This window comes from Aquila chrysaetos, chromosome 12 (genome assembly GCF_900496995.4).
Source record: "Aquila chrysaetos chrysaetos chromosome 12, bAquChr1.4, whole genome shotgun sequence".
Classification (NCBI taxonomy): Eukaryota; Metazoa; Chordata; class Aves; order Accipitriformes; family Accipitridae; genus Aquila; species Aquila chrysaetos.
The window spans coordinates 31602269-31622908 of NC_044015.1; the positions used below are offsets into that span (position 1 = coordinate 31602269).

General features: G+C 45.2%; 1 protein-coding gene across 5 annotated transcripts in view; it reads left to right on the forward strand.

Moving 5' to 3' along the window:
- RNF220 (ring finger protein 220) overlaps nt 1–20640 on the forward strand; it is a 234959-nt gene that overhangs the window by 206203 nt on the left and 8116 nt on the right. For all 5 annotated transcript variants that reach the window (XM_030032620.2, XM_030032617.2, XM_030032621.2 and 2 more), the window contains 2 exons: nt 14503–14611; nt 15759–15833. In XM_030032620.2, coding sequence (XP_029888480.1) covers nt 14503–14611; nt 15759–15833 — 184 coding nt within the window. The remainder of the gene's footprint in view (nt 1–14502; nt 14612–15758; nt 15834–20640) is intronic.

Consider the following 20640-nt stretch of genomic DNA (forward strand, 5'->3'; position numbering starts at 1 on the left):
CTGCAGCCTAGTCCGGGATAGAGACAAATGGTTTCATCTGTACTGTGCATTTGAGTAACAGCCTCTATCCTCAGCCTCCTTCCACATGCTGCTAGGGTGACTTACGGCTCAGGCAGATTTGACAATCCAAGCCTAAAACTACAGGCTCTTCACTACTGCTATGGACTGCGTTAACTGGGCTAGGGCAGTGTTTTAAGTTGATTATTGCCTGACATAAAATGTTGCCCCAAGATCAAGTGAGAGGCAAAACAGCTTGAATGAGGTGGAAGCAGTGAGGTAGTTGTGGGTTTTAAACAGATGGCATTTACATTTTGGGGACGAGGTCCATTGATAATTTGGGATGGGGAAAAAAATCTGGTGGTAGCATTAAGCTGACTTTACAGCAAGTTTTTTTTTAATGTAGTTTGTTCTCCTCCTGCCTCTGGTCCTGACTTGAGAGGTTGTGTCCCTGGCACGTGTCAGGATCTCCAACAGTTCAGGCAGCCTGGCAAAGCATATGTTCACAGTCAGGGGTTAACTGGGGAAACTCCCAGCTGCAGAGGAAACTTTAACACTGCTTTGCTGTCTTGGCACTTTCCTTCTTACAAGGCTTTTTATTAGCATGTCCCAAACGTGGGCTGTCTGCTGTTCGATGCTCCTCGGTGAGCAGGCTTTCGCCAAGGACCACTGAGTTTGGTAGCTCACAGGTCAGTGCAGAAGCAGCTTTGTCCTTAGAGTGAGCCAACCGTTGCATGCTGTCTTGGTGGCAAGGACTCATCCCTTCTGGCCTAATCTGTCAGCCTCTGTCTCTGCCGCTGCTTGGCTTCCCTTTGGGCCTCCTGCCTGTCAGCCCAGCAGCCCTCCACCCTCACAGATCCACTCCTATTGAAAATCTTTAAACTGCAGGAGCTGAAAGGATTTGACATTTTCCAGAACACTTGAGCTCAAGTGATAAAATTGACATAGCTTTAATAATCTGATCAAAGAGGCTTTAGCTAGCACCTTTTGAAGGATCCCAGAATCCTTTCCAAACAACACTCATGCTAACACCGCTGTGAAGCTGGGGGAGTGTGTATGTGTGTGTGCACGTGCACATGTATGCAAGCACACCTTGCTCCACAATAACCTTGCCCTGCTAAAGCTTCAGGTCCACAAAAGGTGCGAAAAGTCAGCAAAACCCAATAGAAATTACCGGAAAAGCCTTAAATGTCTTGCTGAGACTTTCCAATAATGTTGATTTTTTGAAAGTATCAGGGAGAGCTTTTATTTAAGGTGCTTTATTTCACCGAGGTTCAGAAAACAAGATGGTATTTCAGGTGGAGAATTCCTAGCTGCTTTTTTTTCTTTTCTCTCCTTTCCTTTGAGATTCGTGTGTGATAAATAGTTTCTGTCCTGCCATTTAAGGAGTCTGAATGCTCTGTGTGCTTGTCTGTGTAGAGGGGTTCTGTTAAATTAATTGATAACAGGGATCAGAGCTAGAAGCCTACAGAAAAGGAGGGGGGGAAGGGTTTCACACTGTCTGGCTGCTTCCCACTCACTGCTGAGCCATGATATATGGCGACCCAGCCCAACAGGCTAAATTGATTCATCTCTAGTTCCTGTTTCTTAATCTGGAGCTAAATTGGTTTCATTTTTCTTGTTTTGGGTGGTGCTTACAGGAAGTTTTTGGCAGCATCACTTTACTCCATTGTTTGTAACTTCAATTTTTGCCTTTAAATCTGAGCGTTATTGATTGGCATGTTAAAACCCATGTAGCATCTGATTAGCATTTTTTAAATTGTCCAGAAGCACATGGCTTACCACCTGTGTCAGCCGTGCTCTCCGTTTAGAGCAGTGGCTAATAGAGTTAGCAGTGATCCATGTATTGATTCTTCTCTCATAAGAATGATGTTCCTTCCCCCTCCCCTCTTCCAAAAATAAGTCTAGGCAAGGAGAACGGTGTGGTTTTGTTTGTTTTTTAATCTGTTAATACAGTACAGCAACCGGTCCTCTTTTTGGCACGCAGCTGAAGCTCTTTGCTTGAGCAAGTTAATTTAATCTAAACTTAGGTTTTCGTGGAAGAGTCTCTTGCATGTAGAATGACTAGACAGGGTTTGGGGTCAGTCTGCATTTGTTGCCCTGCTCCTTGTGCCGTGCCAGGTCATCAATAGCTTGGGCAGGTTGACCTCATCTGCGTTGTGTTGAACTTCAGATGGCAGCCACAGGTAATGAGAGACATGGTGCTGCTCCCAGCTCTCCTTCGGAGCCATGCCAGGTCCTCGGTAGCTCGGGCAGGTTTCTCACCATTGACATCATCTGCATTGCATTGAACTTCAGATGGCAGCCACAGGTAATGAGAGAGTTGGTACTGGTCCCACTTCTCCTTCCCAGCACTGTGGGGTGTCTCAGCCCTGCTGACCTTTTCTGATCTCGCCAACCTGAGGTGTCTGGGAGACATCCTAGGGTGCTGAAGGCTCGTGGGGTAAAGGAGCGTCGCACCGCCTGGGGTCTTTGGCAGACAGGCAGAGCTGAGCCGGTGCAACACTCCTTTACCTTGACTCAAGATGCAGCTTTGCTCAGAGAGAGCAGCCAGTCCCTAATTGCCCAGGCATCCTCCCTGAGTCCTCTGCCAACGTCATACTCTCAGCCAAAGCACTGTTGCGCACAGAGAGCTGCAAAAGGCACCTTCCCCACAAAAAGTCTTCCTCCCCCCTCCTTCCCAAGATGCTGCCTGCGAGGGACTGGTGCCATTTTGAAACCGAGGTTCCCCGGGGTTAAAAGCCAGCATCTTAATTCAGAGTGCCAATGTTCAATTTTGCTTTCTGCCACCAGACTAGATTGCAGGCCAGCGAGAGAGTCTGGGTTAGTGGCCCACTGGGTCACCTCCCATTTGTTTTCCTCAATTTTGTGTTGTCATAAATTCATTCCAGCCCGTTGTGGTTGATCAGTTTATCTCCGCCGGGGCAGGGAGCGCTGCGAGCATGATATATGGCACAGAGCATTGTAGCCAGCCTCTCCATGAATCACTCCAGCTGTTTGGTGTCAGCCCCAAAGCAAACAGGACCCGGCCGCTGAGCGTTGACTACGATGAGCTCAGTATGGGAAGAGACATGACGTATGAATGTTTATTTAATAATTCTCTAATATTTCCAGCGGAGTGTGGCTGTGCCTTCTAGGAGGGGTAAAAGGGGGGGGAGGTTGAAGAGGGAAACTCTAATCTGTTGGGGTGGGTCATAAATCAGGCAGACAACATCATTAATCAGGGATAGGACAGAAGTGGAAGGAGGTGGGACTGGAGCTGCCATCCTTGGTGGGAAGGGGCTGTGCTCTTTTTTTTCGTAAAACAAATCTTGTTTCTGATTCCGCTTGGCCCCAGCCGCGCTGCCCGCATAATAGCAAACCCAGACGCAAGGCTGTTTAAGTGAGTATGCTACCTCCACTATAAACCTTGCGATACAAGCCTGCCAAGCATTAAATCCCTTTATAATTATCTTCTTTATACAACACTTCATGCTCATCATGCTTCATTGGATGAGACGCTCGTTGGGTTAAAAAGAGGGTTTTAGAGACAAAAAGCAATTGTATTTGTTTTATTTTTCCTGTCTCCTCTTTCCTCTCCTTCCCCCCACCTCACCTCTTTCCAAACCAGCTTTTCCGAAAGCATCGGCTCCAGAGGGGCTCTGGTGCAGCAGCACAGGAAGGAGCATCAGTTAAAATTAAACAAAGTTTAGTTCGGGGTCCTTGTGCAAAGAGTCAAGCATGTGAGAGCAGTCAGGGAGGTAGCAGTGTCTGTCACAGGGACCCTGCTCCCGGGCAGGCAGGTTGTGATGAGAGCAGAGTGTGAAGCCAGAGGATTAGCAGAAGCCTGAAAGGGAAGGAGCCACGCTTAAGCTGGTGTGTCAGAGGGAAACAGAAGCTGTTGTGAATTCACACCAGAGGATAAGCACTCCCCAGCCCTTCTCCATAGTGTCACACCATTAATAGGCTTTGGTGGCAGACAAGAATGTTGTCTAGCAAAGATAGAATTAAAAAATTAACTTGAGTCATAAATGAAATAACCCTTTGTGCTCTGCTAAGAGGGAGCATGATGCTGCTGGTGGGTTGACTCCTAGATCAGCCCGTGTAAACTTGACAGGATCAGGAAGCTGAACTGAAGATGTAAACTTGACAGGATCCAGGAAGCTGAACTGAAGTGTGGGATTGTCAAAGCCAGGCTGAGAAAGCACTACTGGGCTGTGCTGGCTCATGTCCAGATTTTTATCTTTATTAGGTTTTAGTCCTTCCTTTCAGTAATTCAGTAGCATGTAATATGTTCTTGTAGTGTATACTGTTGTTCAGTGTTGAAAGGGTGCATAGGTAGATGTTCCATTTCTTTATGAAGTGAGACTGGCATTCCTTCATCCTCTAGGTTGTGATGGTGAAGAGCAGAGTGCTGGGCTGCATTTCTTTATTCCACTCCCTCTTTTAACTGTTCAGTAGAAGTTGCGTGTGCCAGTGATGGTCTCAAACGTTATTACCACTGCGCCAATTGAAATTGTATCAGTGTTGTGGTTCATCACAGGCTAGTGGTTAATGAAGCTCAGCAAGGCAGGCTGACTGTACAAGCTCAGACCTGGGGGAAGGTGGTATCTCTGTTTAGTGCAGCTATGGCCAAAGGTTTGGTCTAATTCTCATACCTTGGGGCAGTTTTCCGTAGATTTTGACATCTTCATACAGGGAAGGACTCTTATAGTCTGTTGAACCCGTGATGTTTTAGAGCTGAAGCATCTGCAAACCCAAGGTGGCTGCCAGCTTCAGGGGCAGTAGCATCCCTGTCTCATAACTGGTGAAAACCCCAGGAAGGAATTTTATTCCTATGCTGGGGGCACGGTTTAGGCATCTTGCCATTGGTGTCTCTTTGCCTGCCCCTTCTTTTCTTTTTTTCTTTTCTTTTTTTTCTTAGTTTCAGAAATGCTGTTAACTTTAATTTGTGGAGTTGCTTCCTGGGAGTGAAAAATCGATGGGGGGCTATCGCAGTGTGAAATTCGACTGTCACTATTGAGCTATAGAGTTAGCAAGATGTCTTAGAAGGTAAAAAATAAATCGTGGCCCAGCAAGTGCTCAGCTGTGCTATTTCAAAGGGGATATGAGGCTGATGGTCCGTTAGAGGGTACTTCAGTTAGATGGATGATGATTCCCTGTGAAATATTGGAGTTATTCCATAGGTAAGAGAAACTTTAGCTTATAAAACACAAACAGCTGCCTTCTAGCAGAAGAATTCTGTCCTTAGATGTGTGAGCAGCTTGTCAGAGAGAGGGTTCGTCCCTAAAATTAGCCTGTTGTGTTTAACAAAGTCTCTGATGGAGCACTGTAGATCCTGCCGTGTTTCTTCTGAAAATATTTTGAGGATGTGACTGTTTATTCACATCCCCTACCTACACTGCAAGAATTAAGAGGCAGGGACTGATTTTTATTTTTTTTTTTTAGGAAATATTTGTACAGTGCCCAGATGCTCTCAAGAGAAAAGTAACAATTATTTTTACATAGGCTTCATTCCCTGTTTGGATGGAAATGTTCCTTTGAAGAGCAGAAAAGGGATCATGTTGTGTCCCATCCGCTGCCAGTTTGCTGTCGCTCTCATGCATCTGTTGAAGGGCAGCCCTGGCTGCGCAGGCTGTCTGCATGCTGGCATTAATAGGGCTACTGCTTTCTTTGGCACTTACTGACTATTGTGGCAGGACTCAGTAAGTGTTTATGCTGTGCCAGCTGCTGTATGACAACAGGATGATTGTAATTATGGCGCTTGGTAGTTTATGCATTTCTTAGATTATGGTTAGTAAGTATAAATATGAAATAGTACCAAAAATCCCACCAGTTTGTATTACTTCTCACTAAACCATGTCTAGGACAACTGTAGAGTCTGTAATTAGTTCTCTTACACTTGCATGTACAGTTGCAATACCACTGAGGGGAGCTTACTGCTGCAAGGAGTTCTAAGCCGCATTTATTTGGACCTTGGTAAAGATTTCCCAAAGAATTTAATGACAGAAGAATTCATTGTGCTTTCAGATCTCTTCTGCCTCTCTAACACAGAACCTAGTACTGCCTTTACAGAAGCAGTGTTAATAGCAAGTAATGTAACTAATGTAGTTTAACATCCATGTTGATTTTTTGCCCTCACTTCAGTATCGGTACTTGTCCTAACCTTACTTGCTCCTCACCACTGTGGACACTTCATCCTATTTCTCCATTCACTACTTCTTTCTTCCTTTTTGACAGTTTCTGTCCGCAAAAAGCTGCTCTTTCCCACTCAGTTGCATAAGCATTCCTGCTTTTCCCTCAGATAGCCGGCTCATGACCTGTCCTTCCTCTGCATTGCTGGTTTCCTCTTCCAGCTCTGAGACCACAATTGGTTATGCGATACTAATGTGCCATAGCCTCCTTTAATAGCATCATGTTTCTTTTTGAAGGCATGATTACCTTAAATGATGCTAATTCTGATCCTTTCTTTCCCCGTAAAGGAAACAGCATCAGCGTAAAAGTTCTAGGGCGGCAGCAGCAGTTGTAGGAAGCTGTCTGGAGGATGTGTTATCGCGTTGCCCTTGTGTGCCTCCAATCAGCGGTCATGAATGGAAGTTCTGGAAAGCATATCACCTGCACGGTAAAGCCCTTAAAAGGCTGCAGATGAATCCAAGTGCTGCTGTAGTAGCATAGATATTTCCTGTTTATTTCGGCCGTTTGGATGCAGGCCATGGGAGTAGAAGGCATTTCATTGTGCACAGAGCCTGGCCGCAAGACTCGGCTGCATGTCCAAGCTGCTGAACACCTTTCAACCCTAGGAATTTGCTATTCCTCTTTCACTTCAGGGATATTTTATAATTTTGTGCCCTGATTGTCCAACCAAAGCTACCAATAATCCCAGACCACGTCCAGGCCACAGTAAGATGACAGGTTACAGCTGCCATAAGTCTTCCGGTAGAAAAATGTACCTGCCTAGCTATATGTGGAGCTTGGTCATAATCCAAACATGTTTGCTTGTGGATGGAGGCAAGTTTCAGTAGGGTGGAACCTCTAACCTGTGCGCCTCAGCAGGGAGAGGAGCTGCATTTTCCATTTCCACTGCCTGCCTTTTGTGGCCCTGGCTTGTATTAAGATAAGAGACCATGATGTACCTTCAGAGATCTGTTAGGAATACAGTTAGGGTCACCAGGATGAAGGATACATTTGAGAAATGTACTGAGATATTAACACATTAGGTGTGCAAATGTTTCTCTTTAGGAACTTTGTTTAGAGAATCATTTTCTAACTCGGCTTGTGCTGCCTCAACAAAACCTTGCTGCAGCAAAATACTTTTCCGTAGCATGGCTTTTCCCTTTATTGCCAAAGCTGCTCCAGTAAAGCAATGGGATTGCATTTATTTTCTCTTTGGAACAGGGGACATAGTCTCTAAATCGAAATCAGAATGACCCATGCATTCTTTCTCCCAGCTTTCATGTCGAACCATAATTGCTCAAATGGCACATTTAAAATTTTGGCGCAAGCTCAGACTTTCACTAGCCGCCTTTTTAAATCAGTCCCAGTGGCCAGCAGATACTGCATAGCCCTACAAATGCATCTAAACATGCTGACTCCGAGGCTCCTTCTATTCTGAATGATCAGCGGTGCCATCTGTCTCTGTTTTGATTGGGGCTGGGCACATGTGTCCCAGCGAAACACGGGCCAAAAAAAAGAGAGAGAGAAAGAGCCAGCGCCTGAATTTACTTCCCGCTTCTGTAAAGACATTGTTGGGTTCTGTGTTATAGAGGCGGAGGAGATATGAAAGCATAATGAATTCTTCTGTCATTAAATTCTTCGGGGAATCTTTACCCAAGTCCCTACTAAATGCAGCTTAAAACGCCTTCTTGCAGTGGTAAGCTCCCCTCAGTGGTATTGCGACGGTGCATGCAAGTGTAAGAGAAATAATTCCTCTGTGGGGAAAAAGAGACAACATTTTTGGTTTGCATCAAGATGAAATTAGTCAGAAGCAAACTCTGAATTTGGCAAGCAGATGCCGGTATTAACAAGTTGTGCAAGCAAGTATAAAATAGAGGCGCTCGTGACTGAGAGCGCCTCGGCATCGTGTGTGTGTGCCCTTGCATGCACCCCGCTCCAAATTCACAACTTAGAACACGGAAATTAGAATGGGGAACATTGCATTATTCATAACTTGGCAACCAGAAGCCAGGGCACTTTGCCAAAATAAACTATTCTCTATAATTACAGGTGAAGCAACATTCTTTAATATCTTACAATACAAAAACATACATTAATCAAGGAAAGAGGGCTTTTTTTTTTTTCCTAGAGGACAATAAATTAGCATCCTTGCCAATTTCCTCAATACATGTGACAATGTTTTACAGGATTATAAGTCAGCCTTTTTAAAGGAGGTTAGTCTAAAAACAAATAAACCCAATAAATGAGATTTTTAGCTAAATAAAGGGGAAGCCAGCTACTAAAACGTTGATGTGTTGCCAAAAGATTTGCTTTTAGCATGGACACTCTCACAGATCGAGGTTCTAAACTTCACTTGGTGTGATTTGACACGGCTCTACTGCAAACAGCTTTGCTGGGCAGTTTTCTACTGCTAGGGATCTGGCCCCTTCTGCTGTAGCCAGCTCATCTAGTGAAATAAAATCTCAGTGTGTCATGCCAGTCCAGTAGCCTGCATGTTCTGGGGTGATTCACAGTCAATCTGCCACCAGTGCCTGACACTGGACTTTTTTCGGAGACTTAACATACTGAAAATGCTTGAGCTGTGTCTCTTTTCTTTTAAAGCCACCTGTGATTTTCCTTTTTAAAAACTTACTTATCAGTTTAAGTGTTTTGCTTGTTAGTAAAAAACTTTTTTTTTCAGCTTTATGTTATGTTCTTGCCCTCCAGTAAGTGCAAAAGGCCTTTGTGTCTGTGTATCTCCCACTGACTTCAGTAGCGCTCACCCACATCTGCCAAAATAAACTCCCCATGTTGTTAGCTGTAGCACTTGCTGCAGGTGATGCTTGCTAAATTGAAAGAGGGGGCAGATTCTTTCACCAGGTTGAAAACAGAAGCAGTTCTTGTCCCAGAAAACTTAAGGTTGTTTTTAGTTAGTGTTTGAAACTCAGATAGCGAGGGAGTTGCGTTGAAGACAACTTAGGAGCGAGACCCAAGACAGCATCGTTGTGCTCTGCCGTTCTGCAGTGCTACCAGTGTCACAGCAGCTATGGACAGCATGTTACAGGCTAATAAAACATGATCTCTTCTCTGAAAAAGTTGCCCTCTCACCCAAACGTAAATTGGCTATGAGAGAAGGCTTACAATTAAATGATTGTGCACTGATGTTGTCATTTTTGTCATTTTTGGATCTTTTTATCAAGTCTTAAAGATTTGTGCCCCACAAAGCAAGGACTGCAGTAGGCTTTCTCTTTTGCAGCATAGTAGTGGTTATGATAATTGTCATATGTGGGCATGGTTAGATATGGCCAGGAGCAATTTCTCTGCTCCTGGAATCTTACTTTAGCTTGACTCTGCCTTCAAAGCATCGACCAGTCTGTTTCTAATATTTATGATATGTAAGCTGCTAGTGACCTGACCTCTGCCCTTGATGCAGGGAAGTGGCATGTATGTTCTGCTGGGATCAGGTTCTCCACCTCAGACAAGGGAAGATAAAGGCTTTGTTTAAAAATAAAGACATCACTCTCAGGTTTGTCAGTGGTACTGTACATTTTCCCCTCTGCCACTCTGTGTTTACAGGCATACAAAAACAAAAATAAATGTATGAGGAAGAGAGAAGAAGGTCAGAATATCAAGTGTGAAAAGTAGCCCATGAAATTTTATTGGTGGTGCATTTAATCAGTGCTAAGCGTTTTTTACAAGGTACATACAAACAGTGGAATTGTAAAAATTTATGGAATGCTGTGTACAGTGTGGCCATTTATGAAGAAAGGAAAATTTATATCCAGTCGAAATAAACCAAAGGGGAATGGTTTATGGAGACTCCTCAGCAGCAGGGTATATCAAGTGAGATCTGGGTAAGGGGAGGATGGGGTATTCGCAGGGGCTTACTGATTTTTGAGGTGGTTTTCTGCTTCTTCAGCAGCTAACAGTTTGCATCTTTCTGTGGCTCTCAAATAGGCAGGATGCTGGATGCAGTGATGGTATGGTGTTTTGTTTTTTTCTGTATAATGGAAAGGAAACACAAGTGAACAGCTGCTACTGGTATCTCTGGTACGAGGCACTCGGTCTTGGTCTCATTCCAGTCCAACAGTTTCTTGAGCAGCCTTTAATATCCAGCTGGGAAGGGTTAACTGAAGCCAATCACTTTGACATCAGCATTTTTTTGTTTCCTTTTTGGTCCAGTATTTTGTTGATGATAAAGCACAGACTTAGTCAATTGAGAGATTCCAGAGCTGCAGAATCAGAGATAATTTAATTAACGGAATTGCTTGTGATTGCCCACTGGGACAGCGGGTAGGAATTGCTCGATTTAATTTGGAGAAACAAAGATCACATGCATGCTAATGTTTAACAAATAACCAGCGTTGGGGTTAAAGTTTTTTTGCAAAAAGAGGGGCAGCTGATTCCCAGGGGAGATTTCCCAGGAGGTGATTGCTGAGTAACAGCTCAAAGCTACAGATAGGTCCTTTTTCCTCTTCTGGCCTTTTACCTGAACAAAGCAAGGATTTGCTCAGAGGAAGAAAGTTTGTTCTTATTTTCAGTGCTCAGGGGAAAACGCTATGAACAGTAGAAAAACGTGCATTGAGCACAAAGACTGAAAACTATCATATGCTGTCTGCCCGGTTTTGTAGACTTGCTCCCTGGTACCCAGCATCCTCAACTGTGACTGCCAAGTTGTTGAAGAGTTAACCACACAGTGCAGAGAGAAGTGCAGGACCAAGCGTCCTCCGCGAGGAGCCCTCCCTTCATGTTTTTGCTCTTGTGTAAACGTTCTTGCTCAGGCTTCCCTGTTTGTGGTGATGTAGGTCCGCAGTGAGTAGAGCGTGGATGTGCCCTCTTGATACGTCCTCAGCCACGGAGGGCAGTTCAGGTATCAGCGAGGCTGCTCGCACCTGCTGGAGAAGCACCAGTGCTGGGGCTTGAGGTATTGCTCTTGGCAGCAGTTGTGCTCAGCAGATCTCTCTGGAGACTGATAAATGACGTTATCCAAACACGTCAAATCAGAGCGCTGAGGCGCAAAATTGTTAAAAGAGTCCTCTTACATCCAGCATGAGGTCAAGGCAAAGCGGGGAGAGCAGGGCTGTGGAAGCCAATTCCTTGTTTCCTGTAATTCCCTCTGCCTCCCTTGGCAGGGTAACTTGTACACAGCCTTACCCTCTCCACGGAGCTTGGCTTTCTGACCCTCGCTCCACCCCGGCATTACCCTGTAAAAATACTGCCCAAGCAGCTCCCAGCTGTGTCCGGACAAGCGCACACGAGGTGTGCACGCAAGAGGGAAGCCTGAGGGAGTTCCCAAGATTGCTGCTGCAGGAAGAGTTGCTCCTAAGCGATGCTTATCTTTAGGATACAAGCAGCAGGTTGACGGTAAAATGTCACTAAATGGAATGGCATGTGTCCCAAGTGTGCTGGCTACCACAGGAGCCAGACACATGGGAAGTGACTCTCGTCTTTATTCCATCCCTGGAGGTAGTTCCAGTTTCCTTTATTTACTAATGTTCTCCCTATTTCCCTTGACCTCATTTCCTCTGGCTTTTCGGAAGCAACCATGCAATTATCGCTCACTTTGGGTTGACCCTTGGCCGCCACATCCCTGGTTGCTGCTGCTCCAAGAGGCTTTCCTGAAATCTCAAGTGCAAGATACTCGCTTGTGGCCAAAACCTCTGTCTTGGGAGATAGGAGCTGCATCTTCAGCACTACGCTGTGCATCAGGATTTGTCCTGAGAGCACGCTTGGCAAGGAGAACATGGAGTTTAAAGTCTGCCACAGCTGAGCTTTGATCAGCGCTGGGAGATGCTGCAGTGGCTAAAGCTCCCTCTCTTACCAATGCACCCCAGTCTTGTTAATAAATGTATATTTAACAATGTCTGGAGCGTATGAAGTGATAATAACTAAATCAATACCTCCCACATTGATTGTCCAGGATCCCTACAGCGTGACGCACGCAGCGGTGCGGTAATTTTCCAGCTAACTAGCACCCTGATCTACAGCCCTCCTATTGATTGGCCATTGTATCAGGCAGCCTCTGAGCATTATTGCTTATACCTCTATTCAGCCTCCTTTTCTGATTCATTCGTTTATTACTGGACAGGTGCGATTATCTCAGAGACTTTCCGAAATTGGCCGATGGGGGTCAGCCATTTAGACTTCTATAAACAAGCCATTTTCTATCTTCTCTGGTTGTTGCAGTGGCAAATTTTTCCTTTTCAAGAGTTGACTGTTATTGGGCTGGGACTGCGGATGAATTGGCCTTTGCTTGGATCTGCTCAAGGAATCAACTTTTCCCTTTCCTTGCTGAGTTGTCTGCCCTTCAGAGGAGGACAGATAGCTCCAAAGATAGTAATAGGAGAATTTAGCAAGGGTTGAGGTTCTGCTTACCACCTCCTTTGGGCAGGAGCCACGCTTGCTGCCTTTACACCGCCAGTGCCCTTAATGCATGCAGGAATGAGAAATGGATTCCAGAAAGTCAAATTCAACTGCAGCCTTCATCCAGCATCAGTTTGTTGGTGGGCCAGATTGGAAGGGAAACAATTTTCTCATCTGACAGTAAGCTTCAAGCCATAAATAAATAATTCTGTTTCTTCCTTGGACAAAACTAACACCTTTCTAGACTTTCTTTGAAAACACTAACAACTTCCTTGAGGGTGAGAACCCAAGCTGGGATGTGATAATAATTTATAACAATGAGTAGGAGCAAGTGGGTGTTTCACAGTAGGGAGCACTGTCTCCTACTGAAGCTCTTTCATTTTGCTCCAAAGATTATTTATTGATACCAAGACTTAAATCCACAGTGTCCCTGTCCCCCAGCGGTCCTCACCCACTAGGCTATCATGGGACATGTGTATTTCTTTGCCTTTTTTGCAGTTTTAAAATTGTTAGCATTTCCTAGCAACTGTCACTTGCAATGAATCTCCTTCTGATGAAGATCTCTCCTCAGTTAGCTCATGCAGAGAGTGTCTGATCTGTACAAAGGTAGGAGTGAAGTTGGAGGAGCTTTATAACACTGGTACTTAACCATATGCACTCCTGCAGCTCCAGTTTCTTCTGAAGTGTCATAATTAGAAAAATCACTCAAGAATTCTTCAGCTAGCTCTGTTTCCGGGGCCTTGGGAAAAGCCAGCAGAATCACCTCGTGCGAGATACCTCAGGTCCCTCCCTGCGTGCCAGTGACAAGTGGCTAATGAACAAAGGAGCAAATATGCGTGTGCAGCGGGAGTGCTGAGATTGCAGCTCACTTGATTGGTTGTAGTAATTCCGCTAGACCCATGTTTTAGCCACCTGTTGATGAATCATCCTCTAAAAAGGTAGAACAGGTAGGTGCCACTGTGGGTTATGTTGTGATTGATGCAGCTTCTAGTGGCAAGGTACTCTTCAGGTTCTTCTGAGCTGGAGTCTGCTTGGACAGGCCTGAAATTCACCGACATACATGAAAATTGCTGGTTTGGTTTGGTTTTTTGCAAGAGAGAAAGCCTTAATGTCAATGCAATGCTCTAAACCTTTTCTGCGGAATGCTTGAGGGCCCCTCCCTATGTCTGCACTGTGTAGAAATCAGATTTTGCAGCATGCTGGAGTGACACATCCTTGTCTGTAATGCTCCCTGCATCTCATTTGCTAAGCATTGCTGTCTGCCCTTGCTTTTAGGTTGGGAAGTTGCTCTTTTCACCAGCCTTGCAGAACCATGAAAATACACTTGCCTGCCCTCAGCACAGCGCCTCTGTGACAAAAGAGATAATGCTGCCCGTCAAAAATGACCCTAGGAAATGGGAAAGCAGAGATTGTAAAGCTGCTTTTATAGCCACCCTGTTGGCACAGTGTCCATTGCTTTGGTTTCTCCTTTTTTTCAGTATTAGAATGCAAAAGGCTAGGGGTTTCTTTAATGTAAAACCATTGTGTTGATCTTGTATAAGGAGCTGATTTTGTGTTTCACAAAGTTGATGGCCAGCAAAGACCTCTATTCTCTAAGGGGAAGAGCAGCTCTTATTGCCCACAGAAAGTTATCTCACTAGCTTTAGAGCAACGTACAGAACTTTGTCCAAAGCATTTGGTCCTAAGGAATCTCTCAAGGGAGACATGAAAAGAGACAAAAACCAAAAAAAATCTGTTCTTTAAATGCCTGTGTCTTGCGGAAACTTGCTTTGTGTGAAGCTGGCAACCCCAGCCCCGTTGTGTTCTGTCATGATGTGTTTGAAAGTGTTTAATAGGATACATCAAAGAATTCACACTGGGCTTTTCAGGAATTCTTCTTCACCCCAAGTTGGATGTATTAGTTCGAATGTTGCCATTTCCTGTGCGGTACCTGTTGTGGGATCCTTTTTCCCCCAAACTCTTAACAATCTTGGGTGCTCAGTGATGCTCACTCTCCATCATCTGTTGCAGAATTACAGAAGACTCTGCAGTGACAACATTTGAAGCGTTAAAGGCTCGTGTCCGTGAGTTAGAAAGGCAGCTTTCCCGTGGGGACCGCTATAAATGTCTCATTTGCATGGTGAGTAGCATTCCACTTCTGGTAATGAATCAGAAATGTCTTGGTATCTTTGCCGAGGAGAGGAGAAGCTTTTCTCCTTTTTCGGGTGGAGTGGGGTAACTCATCTTTGTCCCTATACACCAATTAGCCTTCCAAATGAAGGTGCTAGGTCTTTTTAGCAATTGAAATTTCTGTATGCATTACATTGTTCCACTGGTATTTGTAGCTGTCCATCTGTATCAGGGCCAAGAAAGCCCCAACTTCCCAAGACTTTCAGCCTTCCTATAGAAAACTCCCAGATACCAGCGTTCTCTTCCTGCAGGTGCAGATTTACGTACACAGGAGAGAGCAGAATCTGTGATCTGAGACCCACCATATGATTTGGGAACAGGAATGTTGCCTGAGCATTTAAAAGTTGTCAATGTCCTGCTTGCTCTGTGGTGAGGCTCTGGCCTTCTTAAAGAAGGGCAGCAGCTCCCTCTGATGGTCTGAGCCTGCAAAGCTTTGCATCTCCTGTTAGATTTTTATTCTGCTGATAGCAGGAGAAAATTCTGCTTGGCAGAGGGCTCCCTCTGCAACTTCAGCTTGATGCATGGTGCTCTCTATGCCAGTTCATGACTTGTAGGTAAGGAGTGCAGTCCCTGTCTCTCATCCCACAGAAGGGACGACAGCTTGCTGCTGATTTCCAGAGGTGTATTAACAACGATAGAAAATACTCAGGAGAAGGCATGTCTGCTGAAATAGCAGCAGTATTCTTGGGATGTAGTTAAGCTGTTCCTGCAGAGCTAAGAGTTGTGATGAGGGTTAATCTTACCCTGTCACTGGTTTTTGTATGATCTGGTGACCTTTCTGATGAGAATAATGGCAGGTGGCCACAGCAACTTCAGACGGTCTTGTGATAACTGTGCTGAGCCAGGTCACCACTTGAGTGGATTATGGGCTTCCAACAGGAGTTCTGGGAAGCTAGAAAAATGGACTGTGGGAGACTCTCTGCCTCCACTACAAAAACATTACAAAAACACAAACTTACATATTACACAAGCTTGTTTTTTTAAAATACAAAACACAAGGCAACGTTATCCACAAAGAAAGGTGTTGTGATGGGGTTGGGAGCAAAGAATCAGTAGAACCCTGCTGTGGAAATAACCTGTTTCCTTCTTCTCCTCAGGACTCCTACACAATGCCCCTGACTTCCATTCAGTGCTGGCACGTGCACTGTGAAGAATGCTGGCTGCGGACTCTGGTGAGGCTCTTGGCTTCTTTCTCGTTGACTTACAGGCTTTTTCTGCTCTTCTGGGATTCTTTATTTTAAATCACCACGGGGAAAGGTGCTTTTTGCTTTATTTTAAACAATCTGAGTGCTGTGCATGCAGACTTCCCAAGCCTTGCTGTTTAACACCTCACTCTAGCTTTGACTTGAGTGAGTTTCATTTGAGTCATCATGACCTGTGCAGTCAAGTGCAGTCCTGCCCCTTGCTTGCTCCTCTGCTGCCGTGGGGACAGCCATTGCTCATGTAACAGCTCTGTGCCGGGGACAACTTGCCTTACAGTAATTTCCTGTGGGGCATCCATGCAGAGAGGTAAAGCTGTGAGAATGGAGGCCAAATCCACAGAGATTTCATGGAATGGGTAGCTTCTGAGAAACCTAATATTCCTCTGAAGCAAAGGGAATCATCTTTAGGATAGAGGATATGGAAGGGAGCTTTTATGAATATGAATCTATATTTTTCAGATTATTTGAAATAGCACTGTGCAGTTTTCAAGCGTATGCCGTTCTGTTTGGAAGATTGGGGGACTGTCTTGAACATTGAATAGGTGACCCAGTGCAGTAGTAATTTATACATGTATTAAAGGACATCAGGTTAAAATTTAAGCCGTTATTAAATAAAGTGTTTTCCTTTCCTGTGTTAAAACTGTGGGCTTTATAATCAGCCTTTAATGTCCCCTGTGCAGCTGATTTTCAAGCTTTCATTTTGCTCAGGTTGGGGAGTGGAAAATAGTCAGTTGTTCTTTCTAGTTCTCCTGTTAGCAAGATGATACAGTGTTGGGTTGCAAAAAATGTAAGGGAATGCCACTCCTAAAAACTGTTCCTGTAAGGAATTACAAAATCTACTTTATAGAACACGTTGTGTGCTTGGAATTATGATTAAGCTGATCGTGCTCCTTTAAATCCTGCCTTTTAAAAGTCTTGTCCAAGAAAAGTTACCAGGACAGTGAAGCGCCTGTGGGCTTGAGTACTAATAGCAACTCAATAACTTGGCTATCCCTTAGGCTGTATTTTATAGCTCTTCAGCTACACCCCGTCACTATTTAGATTATACAAGCTTTTGTAAACATTTTAGCAGCATGTTATAAAAGACACATATGTGGGTACATAGCTGTGAGGTGTTTGGATGAATGTGTGCTCTGCCACCTTTGCTAAGTGAAGAGTAATCTTGTCCTTCAGCAGTGCTACAATCAGAGGATAAAACACTAATTTCTTTTTCATTTTCTTTACTCTGAAGTCTTTGTCCTCTCGTATTCCCAGCAGCCTCAAGTCATCTTCTAAATCTGTGGCACCGATTTCAGCCTGTTCTTAGGCCCAGCAGCAACTTAGTTCAAGTTCAGTCAGGCCCCTTTGTTTCATATATAGCAGTCACAGCTGCTCATGAGAATGGGGAAACCTCACTCCAGGTGCTCAGGGGTTAGCATTTACCCTTGCAGAGGGGGAGCCATCTCCCCCCTAGAATTCTGTGAGGAAGGTGGGGATGGAGCTGGCGGCGTGCTGTCCGCACATGGCTCTTCTGCCGACGAGGCAGGTGGGATGGGAATAGTCCAGCAAGACATCATATTAGGACTTGGCACTTGCACAGGGGAAGCAATTAATAAGTGGCTACTCATGTGTTCCCCAGTCCTAGCCTCTCCCTGCAGCCCCCAATTTATTAAGCCAGGCCATTTCACAAGGCATGCTTGCACTCCCTCTCCCGTCTCAAAAAAAATCTCCCAGCCTGTGTTCGCATGTTTCTAATGTAACCATTAAAATGTAGCCCGAAGACAGCAATAAAAACCCTGGAACGCCTTGGTGCTTTTGTGTCTTGATCAAAGTCAATGTGTGTAATCTCGTTAAGACTGCCCTCCTTCCCCCCTCCTTTTTTATGAATTTAATGGCATACAGCAGCTGGGCTCAGTGTTTAATGCTCACCAACCTGCATTGTTCTAATTAAGGTATCTCCTTTTATTTCGGGCACAAAAGAGACTCTTGTTTTTTTTAACAAGCGAGGAGCTGTGGGATAGTGTGTGTAATAATCGCTGCTGTTACCTTTCCCTGGGTATAAAGCTGGCTCCCCAGCGGGGCCGGGAGGAGGGAGCCTGCGCGTGCAGCACACATGGAAAGACTTGGCTGGGGGAGAGGGGCAACATTTTTCTTCTGTTGTGCAATAAACAATTTGTTGGAGTTAATAGGAGTTGGGGCTGGTGGGTTGTGTCGGGCTTCCGGCCCCTTTTGAACATTCTGGAGATCTGCCATCCCTGCTGGTGAAAAGTCCCCTTTCTCCTGTGCGCCTGTGGTTTATATGCCCAGCCGAGATCTAATATTAAATTAGAGCGTGAGTGTGTCTGAGAGAGAGAGGGAGGACCGTGTATTGAACAAGGCCCTGGAACTGAACACTCACAGTGCCTGGGAGCACTTCTAAACCTCTGCAGGGTATTGAAGACAGGGTGAAATTTGATGCTCACATCAGTCTATGGACCAGAGGAGGTGAAGTGTTTTTTAAAAGGTTTAAGGTTTAAACATTTTCTGGGATATGATGCTAGAGTGATCTGAGCATCTCTGGTATCCTGTGACTTTGGTGGTGACTAGGGCACTGATGAGGATTGGATCTTTAAAGCACTTAGGCTTTCTGAAAATACAGTTTTTGGACTTCTGGCTCTTGATGTCCAATTCCAAATTATAACTGTTACATTGCTAAGGGAGAGAGGAAGATATTTTTAACCACCAACTCTACAAATGGTTGCTGGGCTCTCTAGCTTAGGTACTGTTATACTAGAGCTCAGTGCATCAAACTGGCTCCAAGTTCTGGGGATGAAACATTCACCAGAGCAGACTCCACCTCTATATCTGTTGCTGTGTTGGATTAACATGAAGGAAAGGCTGGGGTCACAGAAAAGGACGCTGGAGATGGTTTAAGAGAACTGAGATCGTAGCGCTCACTGAGTTAGCCAGCGCCTCAATGCCAGTAGAAGCTGCTTGGTTAGATAGTCCTCAGGGTGGCCATGGACAAAGGGAGGAACCGTCCCTTCACCCAGCATCAGGGCATGATGAGTTGAGTGGTTTTCTCTCCTTCCACTTGCTCTGTGAGCTGAACCAGTCTGCCTGAGGGCTGCAATCCAGGGGCCACAGACTAAAGGTGTGCTGTACACTGCATATGGTGTGCGCAGCTGTCTGGTAGCAGGCACAACAGGAATGGAGACAAGGGAGAGAGATACACAAACTTGTTGCTTGATGCCATGTGATTGTGCCTGGGCTCCCAGGAAATCATATTAGCTGTTTTGTCAGCTGGGTTTGTCTACTGGTTTTGTATTGCTGTGTCAAACCACACCAATGAGCTTGCTACTCCCTACTTGCTGGCTGTCTGGGGCACTCAACACAGTGACATTTTTCATTCATCCATCCGGCGTGCAGAGAGCTAGTTGGTATCTTCAAGTTACACAGAAACTGGGACACAAGCCTGGAGTAACTTCCCTGTGATCCCTTTTGGAAACCCCTGAAAACAAGTGCAGGTTCTTCAAAGACAGGAGAGGAAATGGTGTTGCGGGAGGGAGGCTTAGCCTGGGCAGTGGGAGATGGGGTTCATTTCCCTGAAGATCGACGTGACCCTCACGGCGCGTGTCCGTCCTCAGCTGGTTGTAGGACTGCAGCCCTGAGTCACAGGGTGATGGGGAATGAATCTCCCTCTGGAAGAGGTTTGTCTGCCCCTTCTCTGTCCTTCACCATTAACTGAGAGGAACCCTACGGCTACTAGTGGGCGAGATTCATATTTTCCTTCTCCTGTGAAGAGTGCTCTGACAGTAGAGATTGGCAATCTGCTGCAGTGCTTTACTGGGGAGGTTTGGACCCTCCATCCTTGGAGGTTTGTGAGAACAGGTTTGATGGGTGTCCGTCAGCAGTAATTCAGGTTGAGGTGATCTTGCCAGGAGAATGAGTTGGTGAGTTCTTGACATCCCTCTGAGCTGTAGTTCTGTGATCTCCCAAACCCTGATATCCTTCCTTACAAAGTAAATGCAGTTAAAAGCTAAGTCAGGCTGTTGTTTGACAGTGATGGAGCTGTTGGTGGGTGCAGGCATTCAGGGGCTGAAAGAGAGCAGCTTTATTTGAGCAGGTGCAGTTTGCTGAGTTTCCCCCATCACCTGTACAGCCAGATCCAGCATTTCCTATGTGTATTCGCTGACCCCAGGCTTGTGTTTGACTGTCTTGGGCTTATTTGAAAATGACAACTGCAAGAGCAGGACAAAATCACTTCTAAAAAGCCTTCTTCATCACAGAATATGCTTCCAGGGGATCCATCAATAGATGTGTATGCTCTGCAGTTGACACATTTATATCTTTGGTAGATTATACTACTACGTTCTTAGCCTTGTCGCTTTTTCTAGGCTATAATACCATATATCCCATGCGGGCTGGAGTATTTTTGTAGGAAACAGTGCAGATACATAGCAATCCTTCTGGGTGATTCCTCAGTGCTTCCAGCAACATAGGGACCACCTGAGTCAACAGCTGCATGGAGGATGCTGCGCTTGATCCTTCATGATGTTCCTATCTGCCATGAGGTTTTCCGGTTATTTATTAATATATTTCAGTTTTGGCCTCCAAAAACCTGTGGGGGTGAGCTCCACCCTTTGAGGAGGCTCTGTGAAAAAGGTTGCTCTCCTGATTGCTTTAACCCCATTGCCTGAGAACTGGAGGTACCCCACAATGGCAGTGGTGAACAGCTGCTTCTCTGGGAGTTAGCATTTGCAGAGAAGCAGCTACCACTTCATATGGAGGCATGAGTGGGAAAGGGGGCTGTCGCCTT